We start from the raw sequence: 22,251 nt of genomic DNA, 5'->3' as shown, positions 1-22,251 counted from the left end.
TGGCTTTTTTGGCAGCTGCAGCACACTGCTGGCTCATATTTAAGTGATTGTCCACTAGGACTCTGAGATCTCTCTCACAGTTGCTACTATTGAGCAAGGTACCACCTATACTACCTATACTATATATACACATACATTTTCCAATTCTTTATTGCACCCACAATATCAAACTTTATTGAATCCACAACTATAATTCCATTCAAACAAAGGCATATTGATTCACTGATTCTAGGGGCACAATGGTTCAGCAGTTAAAAGATGCAGAGTATGTCAGCTGGAAAACTGACAGCCTGGGTTTGAGACCTGAGCACTGCACAATAGGGTGAGTTCCCATTACTTGCCCCAGCTCCTGCCCACCTAGCAGTTCAAAAGCATACAAATGCGAGTAGATAAATAGCTACCACTTCAGTGGGAAGGTAACAGGGTTCCGTGCAGCTCAATGTATAGTCATGCTGGCCCCATGACCACGGAGGTGTGTTCAGACAATGCTTACTCCCTCTGCTAAGAAACAGAGATGAGCACCTCCCCTTGAGTCAGACACAATTGGAAACCTTTACCTTGATTCTATGGCTCATATTCTTATATTTTGAGTGACTTATTTTCAAGAATCTGATCTAATCAGTACATTACTTGTGAGTTAAATTGGTTAGCTGAATTTAGGTGACCCCAGAAAAATAGCCATTTTGCAGTTCACCACTCATCTTGCTTTATTAAAAGGCATCCCTTACAATACAAATTCTTGAGGAATCTAATCATTTGTATGGTTCCTTTGGCATAATGTATAATTTATTTTTATTCTCTGTTTTCCATTATGTTGGCTTCCCAGTCTTCTCTGATGTAGGCCCTCTGAGCAACATGATACATATATTTATTAGAGGATAAACAATTTCATAGCTGAATTCTTTGAGAACTATCAGATGGATACCATCTGGAGTGAATCTAGTGCTCTGTTTGTTTTCAGTATTTCAGAAAAAAAGCTAAATATTCATATTTAAACCCTACTTAAAACCTCTCTGGAAAACTTCCTTTAGTCTTCTTTAATCTTTATAGCTGATTTTCTCCCGCTGATGTATTCAAATGTTTAAACTATCTAAACTTAAAATTTTTAATTTTAATATCTTCTTAATATTCTGCTTTGTGTCCGTAGCTATTTTTTTCTAGGTTTTTTGTGCAAATATCTGTTTATTTTTGTTACCATTTGCAAACAAATCCCTTTTTCTAATACTTCCTTTACCACATTGCCTACTGACCATATTGGGAGTCCTTTGGACTTGATATTAATTTCTTGATCTTCTAAGTTTCTGTTATTGTGATTTTAAATAATATTTTAAATAACCATTAAATTCTGGAGATATTTGAGATTCATGATTATTCTTCCAACTTCTGTGTTACCAGTTCCTTCATTTTTCAGAAGTTCCCTCTTGGAAATATGACTATATTAGACTTTGTTGGGAATGTTTTACACACACACACACACACACACACACACACCACACACACACACACACACACACACACACACACACACACACACACACATATATATATATATATATATATATATATATATATATATATATATTGTTGTTGTTGTTGTTGTTGTTAGTTGCGAAGTCGTGTCCGACCCATCGCGACCCTATGGACAATGTTCCTCCAGGCCTTCCTGTCCTTTACCATCTTCTGGAGTCCATCTAAGCTCAGGCCTACTGCTTCAGTGACTCCATCCAGCCACCTCATTCTCTGTCGTCCCCTTCTTCTATTGCCCTCAATCTTTCCCAGCATGAGGCTCTTCTCCAGTGAGTCCTTCCTTCTCATTAGGTGGCCAAAGTATTTGAGTTTTAGCTTCAGGATCTGGCCTTCTAAAGAGCAGTCAGGGTTGATCTCCTCTAGGACTGACCGGTTTGATCGCCTTGCAGTCCAAGGAACTCGCAGGAGTCTTCTCCAGCACCATAGTTCAAAGGCTTCAATTCTTTGGCGCTCAGCCTTTCTTATGGTCCAGCTTTTACTGCCATACATTGCAACTGGGAAGACCATAGCCTTGACTATACACACTTTTGTTGACAGGGTGATGTCTCTGCTTTTTAGTGTGCTGTCTAGATTTGCATTCCAATCCCCCATGATCATAAGGACATCATTTTGGGGTGTTAGTTCTATAAGGTGCTGTAGAGCTTCATAGAACCAGTCAATTTCATCCTCTTCAGCACCGGTGGTTGGGGCATAGATTGGACTTCTGTGATATTGAATGGTTTATATATATATATATATACTGTATATATATATATATATATATATATATATATATATATATATATATATATATATATATATATATATATATATATATATATATATATATATATATAAAGGTAAAGGTAAAGGTTCCCCCGCACATGTGTGCTAGTCGTTTCCAACTCTAGGGGCCGGTGCTCATCTCCGTTTCAAAGCCGAAGAGCCAGCACTTGTCCGAGGACGTCTCCGTGGTCATGTGGCCGGCATGACTAGACGCCAAAGGCGCACGGAACGCTGTTACCTTCCCACCGGAGTGGTCCCTATTTTTCTACTTGCATTTTTACATGCTTTCAAACTGCTAGGTTGGCAGAAGCTGGGACGAGTAACAGGTGCTCACTCTGTTACGTGGCATATATATATATATGTGTGTGTGTGTGTGTGTGTGTGTGTGTTTGTGTATGTGTGTGTAATTTTTTTTTGGCTTGCCAAAAAAAAGAGAGACCTTTGTTAGCAAGCCAAAAGTCAGCTTATAATACATGAAATACATCCAACCTTAAGAAACCATATGGCAGTGATTGATTTTTTGTAACATTCCTCCATTTTTTATTCACACGACTCAGTCTTTTATTCACACATGACATATATCTATCTATGTCTATGTCTATATATCTATATCTATATCTATACATCTATATCTAGCTGTATAGTTGATAGAGATATAGATAAAGATAGAGATAGAGATAGAGATAGAGATAGAGATAGAGATAGATAGAGATAGAGATAGAGATAGAGATAGAGATAGAGATAGAGATAGAGATAGAGATAGAGATAGAGACAGAGACAGAGACAGAGACAGAGACAGAGACAGAGACAGAGATACAGTAGTGGCCAAAATTGTAGAAACCTTTTGGGAAAAGTGTACAGTAGAAATGCCACCTTTGGTTAAGTTACAACCAATTTTTCTTCAAATTTCTTTATAACTGTAGCCTTGTTCACTTAATAATACTATTTTACATCGCTTTCTGGGCAACCATTCAACTCTTTGCACCCTTACTTTCATTTTATTATGTTTTACAAGCTCACTAAATGAAAGAACACAAAAAAATCCAAACAACTTGATAGCGATCACATAACACACTGACAAATCTCCTCTCAGCTTCAGTACATGAAATCAATAACTGAATCCTACTGTGATCTGATTGGCTCATTTCCAAAACAAGATGACACTTGATTGGCTCTCTAAACACTCATGCTCATTGGCTACAATTCAGATGTAGGAAAGCTACCTGATATGTACCTAAGTAAGTTGTGCCTTTTCTGGTTATTTGGCTGTAGCTTTTCATAGAATACAGTACAGATAATTGAACAAACCTTGTTGCATTACATTTTTGATTAAGTTATCTTTCCATTGATATATAATTTTATGGTACTACTCCCCCCAAAAAGTGGTATTATAGGCCATCAAACCTCAAAAATACACTTTTCCCAAAAGGTTTCCACAATTTTGGCCGCAACTGTATAGATATAGATAGAATATACCGCATCAAATAAGACACTCAGAACAAAGCTCCCAGTAGCAGATCATAGCAGGTTCCAGGTCTATTACATGATTGAATTATCTGTACATAAATGTGAATCCTGGAAAAAGAAAAGATGGAATAATGCAAAAGAAATTGCTACATAGATGATGTACTTGATATAGTTAACTTATGACATAAATCGATTTAACTGTGTTTAGTGCCTAGAAGGGAGACATCTGGAAATTCATTCACGCCACTACTTTGATGAGGGGGGAAAAGAGATATAAATCTACTAAAATAAAGTTAAACTGATGAACAACAAGTTAAGTCACTTCAGCTGTCTTTTTACTATTTGTTATTCTATTACAAAACAATATTAAAAACCTTATTTTTATATTCCATAGTTGTGTGGTCCTATTTTTTTGTTATGCAATAATAACACAGAACCCAGGAACACTTGCCACAAAAATATACAATAGGTCATTTAGATTGTTGGTAAAGCAAGATTGTATGAAATAGTTTTAATTCCATGTAAAGTGTATTTGAAAATGGCTGAAGCAATCTGCCTGATGGTATTCAAGCATTCGCAGCTAAGTAGAAATACATTCTTCACATAACACATAGACATGTATGCTTATATTCACATACACATACACAGACGCATGCAACCTGAATATAGTCTTAGTTTCAAAAAAATAAAATAAAATTCATGTAGTTTAATCAAGAAATATTTTAGCTTTTATTAATCCAATAAAGTGAGCATTTACTGTAAATTGTAATCAGTCATGTGAGCATATTAATCCTTTTTGAAATATATTTTGGAATTGTGATCATTACAGAAATAATTTCACAGTTTAGTTTAGTAGAAGGATACATATCCAATTAAACAACTGCTTGATCTGCCCATACTGATTGCATACAATTTACTCTCTTCAGATATTTGACAAGTAAATGAACTCAAACAAGACCTTTCTTCAAACATTTGGTATTGAGAAAGTTTCCAAGTCTGGCCTCAGATTGTTGTACAGAATTATAGTTTAGTTCCAACTAACCATAATTAGAACATGGAATTTTCAAAATGACTGAATGCACTTAAATCGTAACCTAAATTTTTATTTATTTTACATACATACATGCATGCATCACTAGTTTGTAATGGTGAAAAATGGAAAAGTGATGGACATCTGAGAATATTAATGAAATTGGGAATCTTGATTAGGATTGGCTTCTTAATACTTTCACATTAATATGAATATCATTTAAACTGTATGCTTTCAGAAATTCCTCATTGATAAAGAAGAGAAAGGATCACAATGATTTATATTGCAAATTGAATATGAAAATTTTTCATAAGTTTTAGATAAGATCTAGGTTATATTTGTTTGCAGTAGTTGTGGTTAAATTGACAGTCTAAAATATAATTAACTTCTTTCAGATATCTTTATTCACTTGCCTGTAATAATCTTTTCCCTCCCTTATAGGTTTGAAGGAAGTTCCGAAAGATCTTCCCCCAGATACTACTCTACTCGACTTACAGAACAATAAAATAACTGAAGTAAAGGATGGAGATTTCAAAAATCTGAAGGATCTTCATGTAAGTTGGAGTGAAACACACTATGTTATTAATATTAAAGGGAGAATGTACAAAGATTCCACCTTCAACCCTATTTTCCATCTAAATATGGCACTTGGCATGTCCTTCTTTCAAGGTAATGAAGACCTAGTGCTTTGGATCAGCAGAAAAGAACAAAAAGCAGTGATCAAGAGAGAGTTAGGAAGAAAATACTCTAGGCCAATCTCCTGGACAATCTTAGGGACATTTTAGACCATTAGGGTATGTGTTTGTGTGTGTGTGTGTGTGTGTGTGTGAGAGAGAGAGAGAGAGAGAGAGAGAGACAGAGACAGAGAGACAGAGACAGAGAAACAGACAGAGACAGAGAGACAGAGAGAAACAGAGAGACAGAGGCAGAGAGATTTACACTTGCCACTGAAAACACTAATATTTAATGTTTGATAATAAGATAATTCTTAAATCTAAGTAGTCTCTTGGAATGTGCATCTAAGAATTCAGGACAGCTAAAGTTTCTAGAAAATGGCCATTCTCCAAAAAACGAGCTTTTTTGTTTCCATGGCTAAACTATTTAACATCTACATAAAGCAGTCAATTGAGGTTTATCTGGAGCTTAAGAGTGTCACGCCATCAATACACTGATGACAGGATTTCTCTTTCCCATGAAATCCCTGAGGAGAAGAGGAAGTGTTTAATCAGTGTTTGCCAGTAATAATGGACTTGGTAAAGCCAATGCACCTTAATCCTATACACGCATCACAGAAGTACTGCTAACAGATGATTTTATATCACCTTATAGGTCAGCTTTGGATAAGTATTTACTCTAAGAATTCATGTTTACGTGCATGGCTCCAAGGCAACATACTGTAGCATCAAATGTACATAGACACTATAAATGCTCAAGAGGCAAACACTTCTGTTTATATCCTCTATGTCTTTAAGAAACCCTGAAAAAGGACAGGGAGAACCTCTTCTTCCTTTCCCTTCCCTTCAAAATCACTTATTCACAATTAATATATGGAATTCATTACCACAAATATGTTAATAGCCATTAGTATCAGTGGTGGGATTCAGCCAGTTCGCACCACTTTGGCAGAACCTGTAGCTAATTTTTTGTTGCCCAGGCCCAGAATGGACTTCCAGAAGCAGCATCCACACAGAAAACCGGTTGTTCACATATTTGAATCCCACCACTGATTAGTATGCATACATGGATTTAAGAGAAAATTAGATAGATTCATTGAGGTTCCAAGCTATTAGTCTTGAAGATTTAATTTCCTGGTATTTCCAAATATTATTTACAAAGAAACAATAGATAGGGGGTATGGATGAGGGGTATGTCTTCATCTCCATCTTCCAGGGCCACTTGGTTAGCTACTGTGAAAAAACAATGCTGGTCTTGGCCTTTTCTGACAAGTTTGTTCTTACATTGTTTGTTCTTATGTTACATTGAAGCTGATCTATGACTTTCCCTTCTGTTGGCTATTAATCCATTGGTTCAAATTATTTTATTTAGTATTATATTACTTAGGCAACTAGTTCAAAAGAATAAGTTTAGAGAGCCCTGATTTAAAGTTCTTTAAGATTCACAATTCTTTGGATTGCTTCTTATGATGATTAACACAGAATGTTCTACACAGCTGATTCAGACAGACAACAGGTGAAACTTATCAGAAGGTCGTAAATTCTAATCCTAGATCCTAGAAACAGCATGTATTAAAGAAGTGATGTGGAAGGGCATCACAACAATTCAACAGTGTCTAATGGAATACATCAAGCCTACTACTAACCTAATTTAATAGTTTTTCATTCACATCACATATGGATGGAACTAAACTACTGATATGGCAACAGTATATAATTTCTCTGAAACCTGGTCCAGATCAACTCTGCCTTGTTTCTAATTGATACTGTTATTACATGATCAATGATATTAAACATTTTTTTTAAAAAAAGCATATCCATTTCAACTTGGAAGCTGCAACTTGCTACAAGCAAATGCAGTTCAATTCAGTTTTAATTGAGATTGATATAATTGAAAGAGTAGGATTATGTGTCAAGTTAACATGTTGGTATCAGTGTCTATGGAGAAGTCTTCCTTCCTTCCTTCCTTCCTTCCTTCCTTCCTTCCTTCCTTCCTTCCTTCCTTCCTTCCTTCCTTCCTTCCTTCGTTCCTTCCTTCCAAAAGAAGTTGCTAGGCAGCCTTTATTTGTACTGTGGAAAAAAAGACAATCCAAGTTCAGTAATGTTCACTGACTGGTATTAAAACAGATTTGATTTTACTCTGCCAGTGGATGTTCTTGCAATTTTTATCTTGGACTGAAAAGCATTCCTATTCCTTCACATGAATGGTAAATGGTTTTAGGAAGGGATGATGGGTGGGGGAGGGTCCTTGCTAGTGCTGTTAAACTGTGCATGAACTTTTCTTCTCCAAAATGTGGCCATTGCTGCTTAGAAGCTAGAATTAAAACCATATGCATCTTTGGATATGCACAACAGACTCATCTGCAAAACATACCTCCTGTTTTTACTGATGATGAACAGGAAATGATATACATCAGGGACACAATACACTACAACACAAAATGTTCAAAATGGCAGTTTCTTTACTTTTTGCTGACACTTTCCCTCCTCACTTTTCCCCCCCAGAGCTGTTTAGAACATTTTGATTTTCATTCATGTTCCTTTCTTTAACATGTGCTACTTTTACAGATATCTTGTATATAACTAATGATGAAGGAATTTCAAATGGCTAAAAATCAAAGCATAAAGACAGGAGCCATCTGTTTTTCCCAGTCTTGCAAACAAGATAATACATTTAGTGAATAAAAATGTTTTGCAGCTGTATTACAATAGTTAGAATAATATATAAGTGCACATGTCCCTGAAAAAGTATTGTGCCCCAAATATTTCAAAGCTGTTTTCTTAACACTGAAGTGTACAATGAGGAAATAGGTAAGCAGAAATAATAGCATGAGATTTATGTAACAGTTTCTAAATTTATAATTTATTAAAAAGAGAAAGCAAATAGGTTTTTCTATATAAGTCATATATATCTGGTTCGTTTTGTGTTTATTGTTGTCACAAAAAGTATAGGGGTGAACATGATAGACAAGAGTAGTAGATTGATTCTGGACCCACCCAGAGTTGGTTAGAAGATGGGTGGCTATATAAATGTGTTAAATAAGTAATTCTTGCTAGTGATTGGATGATTTTGTTCACATGTTGTTTTTATTCAGTTGCGCTCAACTCACTGAATGATGCTATCCTTGTGGTCCAAATGAACCAGAAACCCAACTCTTCTGTATTCTTCCACTTCTCTTTCTACATTAAGTTTGGGGTAGGCATGCCTTTATCACCTCCTAACAAAAGCAAAGCTGTCATGAGGGAGAGGAAGTTTGGTTCCTGCTTGCAGATCAGAACTCTTTCTTAGCAGAATTGTTTCTGCTAAGTTCTGCTGCAGAGATTTGTGTAAGAAGGCATAAGATTTCCTAATCATGTAGGGATAATATAGTGTTTTTACTTTTTAAAATTATATTTGCATTTTATTCTAAATTATGTTTTATAAGTTTGTCTGTTTCTGGTACATTATTTAATTTTTCCTCTTCAATTTTTTTATGTCTTAGCATTTTGGTTTGATATAATCATAACAGCCTTTGCTGTAGTTGGTTATTATTTTTGTATTATTATTTGTTTGCTGTCATTGACAATGAAATTTTTGGTTGAATGATTGGTTGTTTTTATTGTGCTGCAGTTGTCAAAAAAGCCGATGCAGGCCTAGACTGCATTAACAAAAGGATAAAATCAAAGATCATGTGAAGTGTTAGTACCATTTTATAATGCCCGGATAAGACCACAGTTTTGATCGCTACAATATAAAAAAGATGTTGGGATGCTAGAAAGAGGGCAGAGAAGAAAAACAAAGATGTTTAGGGGATTGGAGGCTAAAACATAGAAAGAACAGTTGAAGTAGTTAGATATCTAGTTTAATGAAAAGAAGGACTAGATGGTGACACGATAGCAGCATTCCAATATCTAAGACGCTACCACAGAGAAGAGGGGGCCATCCTATTTTCCAAAGCACCTGAAGACAGAACAAAAAGCAATGGATGGAAACTAATCAAGGAGAGAACCAAACTAGATCTAAGGAGAACTTTCCTGACATTTAGAACAATTAATCAGTGGAATGACTTGTCTCCAGAAGTTGTGGGTACTCTATCACTGGAGATTTTTAAGAAGAGATTGGACAACCATTTGTCTGAAATGGTATAGGATTTCCTGAATGAGCAGAGGTTTGAATTTGAAGACCTTCAAGATCCCTTCCAACTCTGTTATTTTGTTTGTGGCTATTTCACAAGAATTGTCTGAATTCTTAGGTCATGCTTGAATTATCAGTAATAACATTTAACTATTTGTCTTTAAAAAAAAATCTAAAGGGTCTTCTCCAAACTGTTTTTGACTTATACATTTAAAATATTTAAGTATTAGTTTCATTTTCCAGGCATCTGGTGAACAATCTGACTTTATTTTATCTTGTATGGATTTATTTGTTCTTCTTCTAGTCCAAGGTATTCTCAATTATTTTCTTCAACAGCACAGTTATAAGGCATATTGTTTTCTTCCTTCAGTTTTTGGAATGGTCCACTTTTCACAGCCATATACTGTATTACAACTCAAAAATCATAGTCTTAATAATATGTACATTTATCATCAGTATATTTCTGCACTTTAGTCATAATCTTTCTTCCAAATGGCATCTCTCTATTTTATGGATATAGTTAATCATTCTAAGACTAAGAAGAAAAAGTCTTGTTATTTTTCTCTGTGTATTTGCAATGCAGGAGTATTTCCTGTTAATATAATCTTTGCTGTTGTTACATATCAATGTTTGCACTCTCTCTTTTCACCTTCAGCAAGAGATTTATTAAAGTTTTGTTCATTTCCACTTCTCAGAAAGATGCCAAGGTAACTGGAGTTGATACTGTTTCTTACTAAACACTGCTTGTTAGTAATGTGGCCCTGCCTCATCTGATTTCAAATTATACACCTGGTAGTTCTCATTCCACACACTTGCAAATCTAGAATAGAACATCTTGAGCATTATCTTAATAGTATGTGATATAAGTGCAATTGTTTGGTGATATGAGTACAATTTAGCACTGTTTTTACTTGAACTGGAAAAGAAATAGCTTGACCACCATTGTATTTTCCATATGTGGAATCTAATAACATTTTAAACTCTTATTCTAGTATTTCAATAATTCCTACATTTTGATTTGGAGATTTGTAGGGCTTCTGACTCATATAGCAGGTGGCAGCACTCGCTATGGGGCCTTTTGCACAAATCCATTTCATGTATCAATGATAGTCACTCATGCCTGTCACTTTCCAATTAGAATTCTACAATGTGGTCTATATAGGCTGCTGTTGAACATTCAGAAGCTTCAGCTGATCCTGAGTAGAATGGTATACATTATTTTTGGAGCACCAATTTAAATAATTGCTGCTGGAGGTGCACTGGTTCCCAGGTGTGTTTCCAAGGTGCAATTCAAGGTTCTGATTTACATAGCACAGGGCCAGACTCTTTGTGAAATGCCTCTTTCCTAGGGTTTCTGTCCAGGCCACCAGATATGATATGTGGGTGCAGTCCAGGTCCCTTCTATAAAACATTATCATGTGGTGATATCTAGAAGAGGTTTCTTCTCTGTTGTAGCACCTTCACTATGGAGCAACCTCTCCTCACCCTGAGATCCAGATGGCCTAGATCATCTTAGGGATTAGGAAAGCTGTGAAACATCTTCCTCCAGGTCCCAGGCCAAGATGTTTGTTGAGCTCAATGTTCATACAGTTTATTGGAAATTTGCTATATTGCCTTGGTTAATTGGTTTTTGTTTTGTTTTTTAAAAATATTTTGTTTTTGTGATTAAGGGCTCCTTTAAATTTATTATTCATTGTTGTTAGTTGCCTAGGATTATGTATTTAAGATGAGCAAACATGGCCTGGGTCCGGGATATCTGAGGGAACACCTGCTGCCGGCATCAAATGCCCTTCGCCCAGTGCGCTCCCACAGGGAGGGTCTGCTCAGGGTCCCGCCGGTAAGAGACTGCCGGCGGGTGACGCCCAGGGATAGGGCCTTCTCGGTGGGAGCGCCTGCCCTCTGGAACCAGCTGCCGGTGGAGCTGAGAACTGCCCCCGACCTTCGATCATTCCGCCGGGGCCTGAAGACCTGGCTCTTCGAGCTCTCGGGCCCAGACTGAGGAGGAATTTTTAATTTGGGGTTCTTTTTAACTGACTACAGGGTTAATTTAATATTTTTTAATTTGGTTCTTAATTTTTGTATTTTGGATTTTTAATTCCCTGTAAACCGCCCTGAGTCCTCAGGGAATAGGGCGGTATATAAATATAACTAAATAAATAAATAAATAAATAAACTAGATAAATTGTTTAAATAAATACATAAATAAATAAAATTTAAAAGTCAAGGGTTCATTTAAAGTATTTATTAAAAGTCTTTTAAAGTATTTATTTATCTCAGACAAAGTCTGTAAAGGGTTATTTTTGGAAGAGTGATAGGACAAAATGACTTCGTTATGAACAAAATTTTCCTGGATTCAGCTTTATTGTAAGAATAATGTAGAAACCAGTAGTTTCTGAGGCCTAGGAGGGCCAATATGTAAACATGTCTCAACTGCTTCCCAAGGCTTCCAAGCAACTTGACAGGCATTCAAGAGACTTTAAAGTATAAGCATGTAAGCATCTGTCTTCTTTGGACTGTATTGGGCAATCAACTGCTGGACTTGATGCTTCATTCTTGTTTGGAGCATACATTTTAAGATAGTCAAGTGAGGTCTGTGAATCTTCTGCAGAATTTAGCTGAAACCTGAAATAAGCATTACATGTTTGGAGACCTGTCTCCCAGCCCTGGCTGTGAAGGGCAGATTTCCCCAGGACTAAAAAAAAGAATGAAGGTTAAAGAAAGATAGCATGAGAAATAAATAAGATGAACAAACATGATTTAATAACTAGCAAAATCTTGAGGGATGAAGCCTTTCAGAAGGAAAGAAACAGAAATAATACCTATATATCTACATCTAAACCTACATAACCTACATCTATACTATCTACATATTTCAGCCCAGAAAACCAAGTGAATGAACTTAGTAAGACTGTTAGAATATTTGATTTTAAAAGGAACAAATAAAAGCAATACATTTGTTAGAATCTACTATCATCTATCCAACCGAGGAGAGGATGTGAATAATGCATTTAAACCATGGTCACGTAGCCCATTACTTCCCCACATAAACATAGGGATTTTCACTGCAATCTACATTGTTCAAGCTATTGTTAAAACGTTTGGTTAACAAAAATGCTTCTATGTTATCCTTTCAACATTACATTAGGTGACACTTTCAAAACAAAAAGAAGGAAAGACATTTTCATGATATAATGTTGTGGAAGTGGTGGATTTTTTTTTTACTAACCATATAGTATGTACCCCCAAAAAGGAAGTTTGTGCAGTCACAATTTATGTAATCTCATTTGTGTGTTTTTGTGTTGACAAAACAAGTTGATTTGTATTGCTCCAGTAATTGTCCAGAGGACAAGACAATCTTTGAGACCCAGCTTTAAATATTCCTATTAGTTTTATAGAGGGAAAATAATTCAGACACGTGTTTTCTAGCTCTTCTCAATGTTTCAAAACTAGTAGAAATGAAGTTGATCAAATTTCAACTTCAAGCATTTTTTAAGGAATTGAGGGGTGGAATTAGTAAAAAGCTGTGCCCAAAGAAATCCCCTAATTGTGTAAAAAGATTGTTTAAACTGTTCATTAGGGAAAAGAAGAACTGTACAACTAGATTCATTTCTGATATTAGGACTTGGAGCCTGAATTTCTCTCACCTGAATACTCATGTAATATACACAGTGGTGGGATTCAAATACGTGAATAACCGGTTCTCTGTGTGGATGCCACTTCCGGAAGTCGATTCTGAGCCTGGGCAACAAAAACTTAGCTACCAGTTCTGCTAAACTGATACGAACTGGCTGAATCCCACCACTGAATATACAGTATTTGCATTTCAACTATACGTGCATGTTAATTCAGATTCAGCTGCATGAGCCTTAAAGATGTCTAGAGAAACATTTTGTTTCATCATTCAAAAATTGTAATTAGTTTGAAATATTTTATTTACATTTGTTTCTCAACCTGAAACCTAATTCAGTCATGTTGGCATTCAGACAGACTGACTTAGATGTCCCAGCTTTGGTTTAATATTAGTATCTATGGCTCAAATTGCCACCAGAGACTTGACTTTATGAGCTGTGATGATCTAGTTCAATAGTTCCTTAAATTGATGGATAAATTCTCTTTAAAGTTAGCAGATGTGTAAGGATAAGATGCTCAAAGTTCTTTTATTATCTTGCATACCACCATTCACAACATGGCTAGAGAATAGATATTACATAGAGGGGGGAGGGCATTCTACTTTCAGCAGGGTTTTTTGCCCACAGTACAAGGAGAGAGAAATAAGATAAACCACCACTCGGTGCATAGAAGTATGTCTCTTTCCCTTTGGCTCAGACAACCCTGTTCAAGTCGCTCATTGCTATTTCCCACAGGCCCAATGATTTACACTTTCACAGCTTCAGGCTTCCACAGGCAGCACCAATCCAATAGCAACGACCTTCTAGACTAATAGGATATCACCATTGGATATCTGGAAAAAAAAGTCCAACGAGCCTGAGTCAATTTTAGATGTGATTTAACATGGAAAGGGGGCACGATGATTCAGGGGTTAAAGACACTGAGCTTGTCAGCTGCAAAGATGACAGCCCATGTTTGAGACCAAGTACCGCATGACAGGATGAGCTCCTGTTACTTGCCCCAACTTCTACCCACCTAGCAGTTTGAAAGCATGCAAATGCAAATAGATAAACATGACCACTTTGGTGGGAAGGTAACAGCATTCAGTGTATAGTCATGCTGGCTACATGACCATGGAAATGTCATCACACAACACTGACTCAATCTGCTAAGAAACGGAGATGAGCACCACCCCCTAGAGCCAGATACGACTGGACAGGAAAAAAAAAACCTTTACCTTTATCTGTTTTAAAATGAATACAGAAGGATTCAAAAGACTGGTTTTCTGGTTGTGCCCTTAATTTTTAGGTGTCTTACTGAATTAGCTCTCATTCCACTTAAAAATCTAAATAAGATTTCTCACCAGGTTTTTGTACCCTTCTTCCATTGAAATTTTGAAAATTGAAGTGAGCGTGAGAGAGGCAGTGTCAGGGAGAAGAGTTAAAGTTACTTCCTCTCTGCCACAATCTTAATCCAAGTATTTCTCCCACTCTACTGGCAGTCATTTTAAAAATTTCAGCCAAACCACATTTCATTTTGCACTCATATAAATACTGACTGCATAAAAGTAGCACTGCCAACATGTACTTCAAAAATAAAATTAAAAACAGGCCATTGGGAGATTAGCATACAAGCATTCTGGTGAATGTTTATAATCTTGCTTCTGATAATATGTTTCCTGTCTGGCATTAACAACTGTCCTACTTTACTATTCAGGCATTGATCCTTGTTAACAACAAAATCAGCAAAATCAGTCCTGGAGCTTTTTCTCCACTCAAGAAACTGGAGAGACTTTATCTTTCCAAAAACAACTTGAAGGAACTTCCAGAAAACATGCCAAAAAGTTTACAGGAATTGCGTGCACATGAAAATGATATTGTCAAATTAAAGAAATCTGCCTTCAGTGGACTGAATAATATGATTGTCATAGGTATGCACCACTACTTATAAATAAAAGTTTATGATAGGAACTTATTAGTTGGCAAAATGGAAAATATTGTTGAAATTTGATGAAATCCAAACTTTGTTAGAGCTTCTTCATTGGTTTGTTGAGGTAACTTTCCAATTAAGTAATTATGTCACAATTAATAGTTCAGTATTAAAAAAAATGAGAAACTTTTTTTCTGCATATGTGAGATAAGTAGTACGGTTCACACTGAGGTCATTAAATTGATGGTTATTTGCATCATACATTACGAAGAGACATTTTGGATTGCATTAGGATATAAATATGAAGAATAACCCACTAAATATTTTTAAAGGATGTTTAAGTGGTACAACCTTTATCCAACCTGAGTCTATCTTGGAAGAATCTTCCTTTTGTCTGTCTTTTTGGGTTTTGAAGCAATGTTTTTCCGATTCTCCTGAAACATTTACCATACAAATTGTTCCTTGATGAAGCTTGCTATCATGCATTCAGGGGCAGAGTTCTCCTCAGCTTTCAGTGATCACTTTAGGCTGCGGCAGGCATGCCCTTCTCTCCCAATCACTAGATCTTCCTCTTTGTGGCCAGTTTGGCTTGAGCTGGACAGGAAGTTGGCACCTTCTGCAGAGACACATGTTCACATAATGCCTAAGCAGCACTGTGTCATTTAGGCATGACACAAGTTCTTTGTATACACACATCTAGATTAAACATTAACATTTTTTTCCAAATACATGACTTGTCTTGTTTTGAAAGAGCAATAGATCTATGTTTTAAAAAATAGGAAAATCTTTTCTATACAAAAGATTGATATAAACCAGGATGTGGATTTGATCTATATTGCAAACAGATTTATCCCAAATGTAACCATTGCATATTTTAAGATGTTTCCGCCAATTTTAATTCTTCCAGCCCTAGTGACAGATTACAGTATTAGCAAAAGCACTTCCCCACATTCATTCAACTTCTCTATGCCACATGTTAAGGAAAGCAATTTGTGACAGTTTTTCTCACTGCAAATGATGGTTGGAAAAGAAATGAAGGTAGAGGAATCAACCAATCACAGTCTTATATTATCTGCCAGTTGAAGAAAGTGAGGAATGCACGTTAACCGAACTGCAAGGAAATATTTTGTTTTGCTAGTAATATTTAATTTTTTAAGGTAAAGAAAGATAAGAAAAAAATTAAAGGAAGTATTGCAGAAAATAATGTTATTTATTTCATTGTTTAATGTTTTTGTTTACCACTTACTACATTTATAAAGATTAAAGTCTTTATAAATGTAGAAAAATAACATATTCAATTTAAAAAGAGGGGTGAATAAAAACCACAAAAATGGCTAACACAACATTCATAAAAGGAAGGCCTGGATGAAGGACTGTGTTTAACAGAGGACTAATGATAAAACCATTGGTGCCTTAGATATTTTCTAGGGGAGTCATCACAAAATGGCAATTTGCAATCTGAGAAATCTACCTGGCTGGTAGCAGGAAGGGTCATCTGTCAGTTCTCCTGGTTCCAGATCACTTAGGGCCCTTAATATTAAAATCAGCAGCCTTATGTGGCAATTGATAGCTACTCCATACATTAGATCAATAATACTATTTCACTTTTTAGGATTGCCAATAAGCATTCGAATATTTTTAATTAATAACATTTCACATATCTAAAAATCAGAGAATACTATCAGGTAAAGGAATTTCCGATAGATGTCTGCAATCTGAATCCTATTGCCTTTTATCCATTTCCTTCAAAATCAAGAATACTTTTATAGAGATGCAACAATAAATTGCATTTGTTTTCCTTATATATAGCAAAATTGAGTAGAAAAGTTAGAATTAGTATATTATATAACTTGGTGATGGTGATTATATAACCAGTATACTGCTTATTTTTTTATTTTTTTGGTAATGTGTTTTAGAATTGGGCACCAATCCATTAAAAAGTTCAGGGATTGAAAATGGAGCCTTTCAAGGGATGAAGAAGCTCTCCTACATCCGTATTTCAGACACAAATATAACTTCCATTCCTAAAGGTAAAATCACTGTTTTTAGAGGTTATGTGGAACATCAACATTCAAGTACCCTATTGTCCATATTTCATTTTTTGTTTTGAAATATATATAAAATAAGTGATGTCTAAATATAAGGAATATATCATGTGAGAAAATCTTAATGTTCTGAAATTAGGATCAAATGCATTTTAATCTTAGTAATACCTTAAATTGGTATTTGGATATTTTTATTCTCAATTTACCTTTCAAAACAGTGGCTAGTAATGAAAATGATACATATGTTCAACTTTTTATTTTACTAATGTTTTGAGTTGATTATCTTTATATAACTTGCCATTTACCACTATGGCATCAGATAAAGGAATGCATAGATGCAAAGAATGCCTATTAAATAGAGTACCTAAGCTGAGAGACTGGAATTCCATAGGAGGGATGTTGCAAAAAGAACATAGCTTCTTTACAACTTCTCTGAATCTTTGCAGTATACGCATTTCCAGTTTATGTGTGTTTGTTGTGGAATGCAATAGAGGAAAACGAAGTGGCTAAATTAGTTTTCCAAGCTTTCTTACAGAATCATTTATTAAATGGATTTGTTACTGTAAGAGTCAGAATGTATAGCCTGTCTTCAGTTTATTGGAGGCAAATGATATTCCAATTTCAGTCTCTCTACTTCAGCAATTATTGTTAACAAATCTCAAGAAGCAGGATTGCACCTAACTCAGTATGCTCCTATCAGTATATCAGTGGCAGAGTTGAAACAATACAAATAAATGAGCTAAGAACGAAAGTGCACTTTCAGCATATCCATCTTGTCCCTTGTCCTTATATCGATAGCATATATCCAGTCTTCAGTGTTTATCAAGGTGATTTGTACTACATACAGTATGTTTATCCCTCACTTGATATATGATGTAAGACATGTCACAGCAAACAAATTAAGCATTCTAGAAAATTAAACATTCTAAGATTGATGCAATACTTTCCAAAATTCACTCTTCTTAAACAGTAGAAAACATGGAGGAATCCTTTCACATCTAACAAGAGTCTATGTTAATTGCAGTAAAGACATGGTGAAGAGTTAATCCGAAAATCATTCATACTTCTGACTATAATTTCTCAATATGTTTTAAATGGAAAAGGTCATTGAATTTCAGTAGGTCCTTCTTGTTGCATGACTGTATTATCATAAGAACATAAGCAAATGAGCTTAAAGGCAATTTGTATGTAAGATATCTAGAGTGACCCAGTGCCAACAGTAAAAATGTTGTTAATTAAACTGCAAAGAAAAATTCATCTGTGTCACATGATGCATAAAAAATAATGTTTCTAGAAATTTTGCAGTTGTATGCAATATATATATACACACAAACACATTTTTTTAAAAAATTGTAGGTCTTCCTGTGTCTCTGACGGAACTTCATCTTGATGGCAACAAAATCAGCAAAATTGATACAGATACCTTAAGTGAACTTCCCAATTTGTCTAAGTATGCTTTTTTATATATAAATATATATATATACATACATACATATATATATATAAATCTATTAAGGCAGATCTGACTTTGTAACAGACATTTTAAAATACTAGTTTAACTATTTAAATTAACTAGTTTTGCACATTAACTAGTTTTTTTTTCTAATCTTGAACAGTTATTCTTCATTATTTTAATATCTTTATCAAGGTAAGTTAAAATTCAATAACCGAATACTTTAAAAACTGATGTGAGTTAGAAAATATTTAACGGGTGATGCTATGGAGGTTTCTTTAAGGTTTAAAAAGCTTAATTTATCTATTAAAATTTCCATCCAAAAGACAGTCAAAATATTATGTCTATGCCTTGTTTGCGGTCAAGCACAACCGAGGGTCTGAAGAGATAACATGCAGCCCATGTATATTCTAGGTAAAGGTTCCCCCGCACATGCGTGCTAGTCGTTTCCAACTCTAGGGGCCGGTGCTCATCTCCGTTTAAAAGCCGAAGAGCCAGCGCTTGTCCGAGGACGTCTCCATGGTCATGTGGCCGGCATGACTAGACGCCAAAGGCGCACGGAACGCTGTTACCTTCCCACCGTAGTGGTTCCTATTTTTCTACTTGCATTTTTACGTGCTTTCGAACTGCTAGGTTGGCAGAAGCTGGGACAAGTAACAGGCGCTCACTCTATTACGCGGCACTCGGGATTCGACCTGCCAAACTGCCGACCTTCTGATCGACAAGCTCAGCATCCTAACCCACTGAGCCACCGCGTCCCTTCATGTATATTCTACCCTTCTCTAAAACATTAGTTTAAAAAAAACACTTTCCTTTTGCTGGGACCTTCATAACTCTTTAAACTATATACAGGACATCTGGCTTCTGTGGAACTGCACACGTCAGCTTGCAGCATACGTAAAAATGCATATAATGCAAATGAAATCACAACAAATCAAGGTGATAAATTATGTTTAATGAACATATAGAAACAAACTTTTACTTTCTCCTTATAGGCTTGGTCTCAGTTACAATCAGATTGCTAGTGTGGAAAATGGATCTTTAATCAATGTACCACATTTGAGAGAACTCCATTTAGACAACAATAAATTGGCCAAAGTACCTGCTGGACTAGGAGAACACAAATACATACAGGTAAAGTATATCATAAGGAGAATAATTAGAAATATTGTTAAACACAGATAAAATACACTTTATTAGAGAGGTAACTAGGCCTAAAAAAGACATGTGCAGAAAAATGCTGCATTTTGGCTTTAGAATGATAGCCTGAGTAATTGCCATTTTAATAACATGATCAAGCATATGTTGATGGAAAAGAAAGGTCTGACGTTGGTCCAGGAAACAACAGCAAACCTGAAAGAAAGCAAGTCTGGCTTCATGATAAATATCTAGATGAGAGTTTGCACAGAAACCTTAACCCCAGAGTTTATAATAAATGTGCAATAATGCTTACATATTGTATTTATAAAGATAATATGAAATATTAATTACCTGAATACAAAACACGATGCTTAGCACTTTGCAACTTTCTGATTGTCAATATTACCTAATTTAGTAACTTATTTTGAATTTAATTATGCTGGAAACCTTGGAGATTTTACATTGCTAGAGAGATAATTTTATAATAAAACATAACTTAACTTCTTTTTTGCTATCTTGTAATTGGAAGTATACAAAAAAAGCTTACAACATACCCATGATAATTTCATCATTTTTCTGTCATATTAAATCATAATGGTTAAGACAGGGGGGTCAAACTGCCGGCCTGCAGGCCGGATGTGTCATGCGGAAGCCGCACCTACCCCATTGCCGGCAATGGCAAAACCTTCCGAATACATTGCGCGACATCACATGACGTAGTGAGTTTGACATGTCTGGGTTAAGGCATATAGAATCATGATTTGGAAGTGATTACTTAGGGCATGAAGTCCAATCTCCAGTAAAATAAATGTTTATTGCAGCATTTAATGTTGATGATGTTTCATTTTATGATATAATTTTTTTAGCACAGTTAGTTCAATTTTGTAGTGGTCAAGAGAATCTCAAAAAACATTATCAAAGAATACTTTATTACTCTCAATATTAACAAATGAAGATTTTCAGATCCCTGAATTCTGCAGAAGGATATGAAATATCTGTGATTAGAATATGGCAAGAACTCCTACTTTAACATCTTGGAGCTGCTAAAGTCTAGTATGAGAAATTTATGTATCTGAAATATTCAAAGTTGGAAATCTGTGCAATGTAAGTATTTAAAATGTTCAAATATATGGAAGTGACAGAAGATAGTAAGATAAGGCAAAGAAATTTCCTTGTTATCTCATGGAAATAAACTGATTACATGTGTTTATGGGTCCTTTGTTCGCAATGAGAATGGATAAAGTCGAAAAGTATTTTGACACAAACATTTAGATATTCTTATATATTAATTTTGCCTTTTTATAATTGACTACAACAAAAGAGTTTTACTTCTATGTTTTTGATTTTCAGGTTGTCTACCTTCACAACAACAAAATTGCTGCCATTGGCCCTAATGATTTCTGTCCTCTTGGATACAATAGCAAAAAAGCCTCTTATTCAGGAGTAAGCCTGTTTAGTAACCCTGTGCAACACTGGGAAATTCAGCCATCTGCTTTCCGATGCATCTATGAACGATCTGTAATACAACTTGGAAACTACAAATAAATGCACAAAAGCATTTCCACTTAAATACCTGTTGCTTTTTAAAATTGTTGGTAACTATTAAAGCTTAATATTGGAGACTTAACTGCAGAATGGAGATTATTATATTTGTAAACGACCCATGAGATAATTTCTAGAGAAAATAAGTGAATTTACTTTGTTTTTTGCTTCATCAAAAACACATGATATAGTTTGTGTTATCTCTCCCTTAGGTGAGCACAACAGATTTTTTTCCAATATTCCCCTGTGCATGAGATTTGGGGGTAAATATTGGTCAAGCATTTCATAATTAGAAATGATATAAAGCACATAAACTCCCATCTGTTTAAAATTGAAATTATAAGTGCAGGTATCAAAATATCAGATATTCAAATAAACAATACAGAAATGTTGCTTTTGTTAATATTTTTGGTTAAAATGCTAGTTTAATATATTCCTATTTTCTTTTCTATGATTTTGTGTTTAAATCTTCCCAGATAATTTATGTACAATTAGGAAAATATTCTATACGCTCAAAATATATTCATGACCCTGACTTTTTCTAGAGTATGTCAGCAATGGCTACTGATATTTTTATTTGTGTCCCCATGGAATGGAGACACAATCTTGCCTTTATCATTTAGCATCAGGGAAAGGACTTGTGGCCATGTCCCCAAATTCCTGCATCATTCTCCAATTTTTCATTGTCATCCTAAACTTCTAGGTGACAAAGCTAATGTTTTCAAGCTGCAATTATTTTTTTTATTGTTCACACAATTACTGCTCCAGTTCATAATCTAAAAAAAATATATTCAAATAGAATTCCCATTAATTTGGGAATCTTTGAGGAATTATTATGTGGATTGTGACCAGTAAGTCTGCAAGCATGTATAAATTAAGTAATATTGGCCTACTACATTAATAAATTGCTCTTAAATGCAACAGTGGACATCTATCCACTTTAACTAATTTGAATT

General features: G+C 35.1%; 1 protein-coding gene across 1 annotated transcript in view; it reads left to right on the top strand.

Annotated features, from left to right (window-relative positions):
- Positions 1-21,600, top strand: part of DCN (decorin) — a 28,779-nt gene extending 7,179 nt beyond the window's left edge. The window contains exons 3-8 of the mRNA XM_081331865.1: positions 5,231-5,343; positions 14,903-15,116; positions 17,032-17,145; positions 18,517-18,610; positions 19,609-19,747; positions 21,104-21,600. Coding sequence (XP_081187991.1) covers positions 5,231-5,343; positions 14,903-15,116; positions 17,032-17,145; positions 18,517-18,610; positions 19,609-19,747; positions 21,104-21,298 — 869 coding nt within the window. The 3' untranslated portion in view covers positions 21,299-21,600. The remainder of the gene's footprint in view (positions 1-5,230; positions 5,344-14,902; positions 15,117-17,031; positions 17,146-18,516; positions 18,611-19,608; positions 19,748-21,103) is intronic.
- The last annotated feature ends 651 nt before the right edge of the window (positions 21,601-22,251 follow it).

This window comes from Vipera berus (genome assembly GCF_964194415.1).
Source record: "Vipera berus genome assembly, chromosome: 6".
Classification (NCBI taxonomy): Eukaryota; Metazoa; Chordata; class Lepidosauria; order Squamata; family Viperidae; genus Vipera; species Vipera berus.
This window is presented reverse-complemented; position numbering and strand designations above follow the sequence as displayed.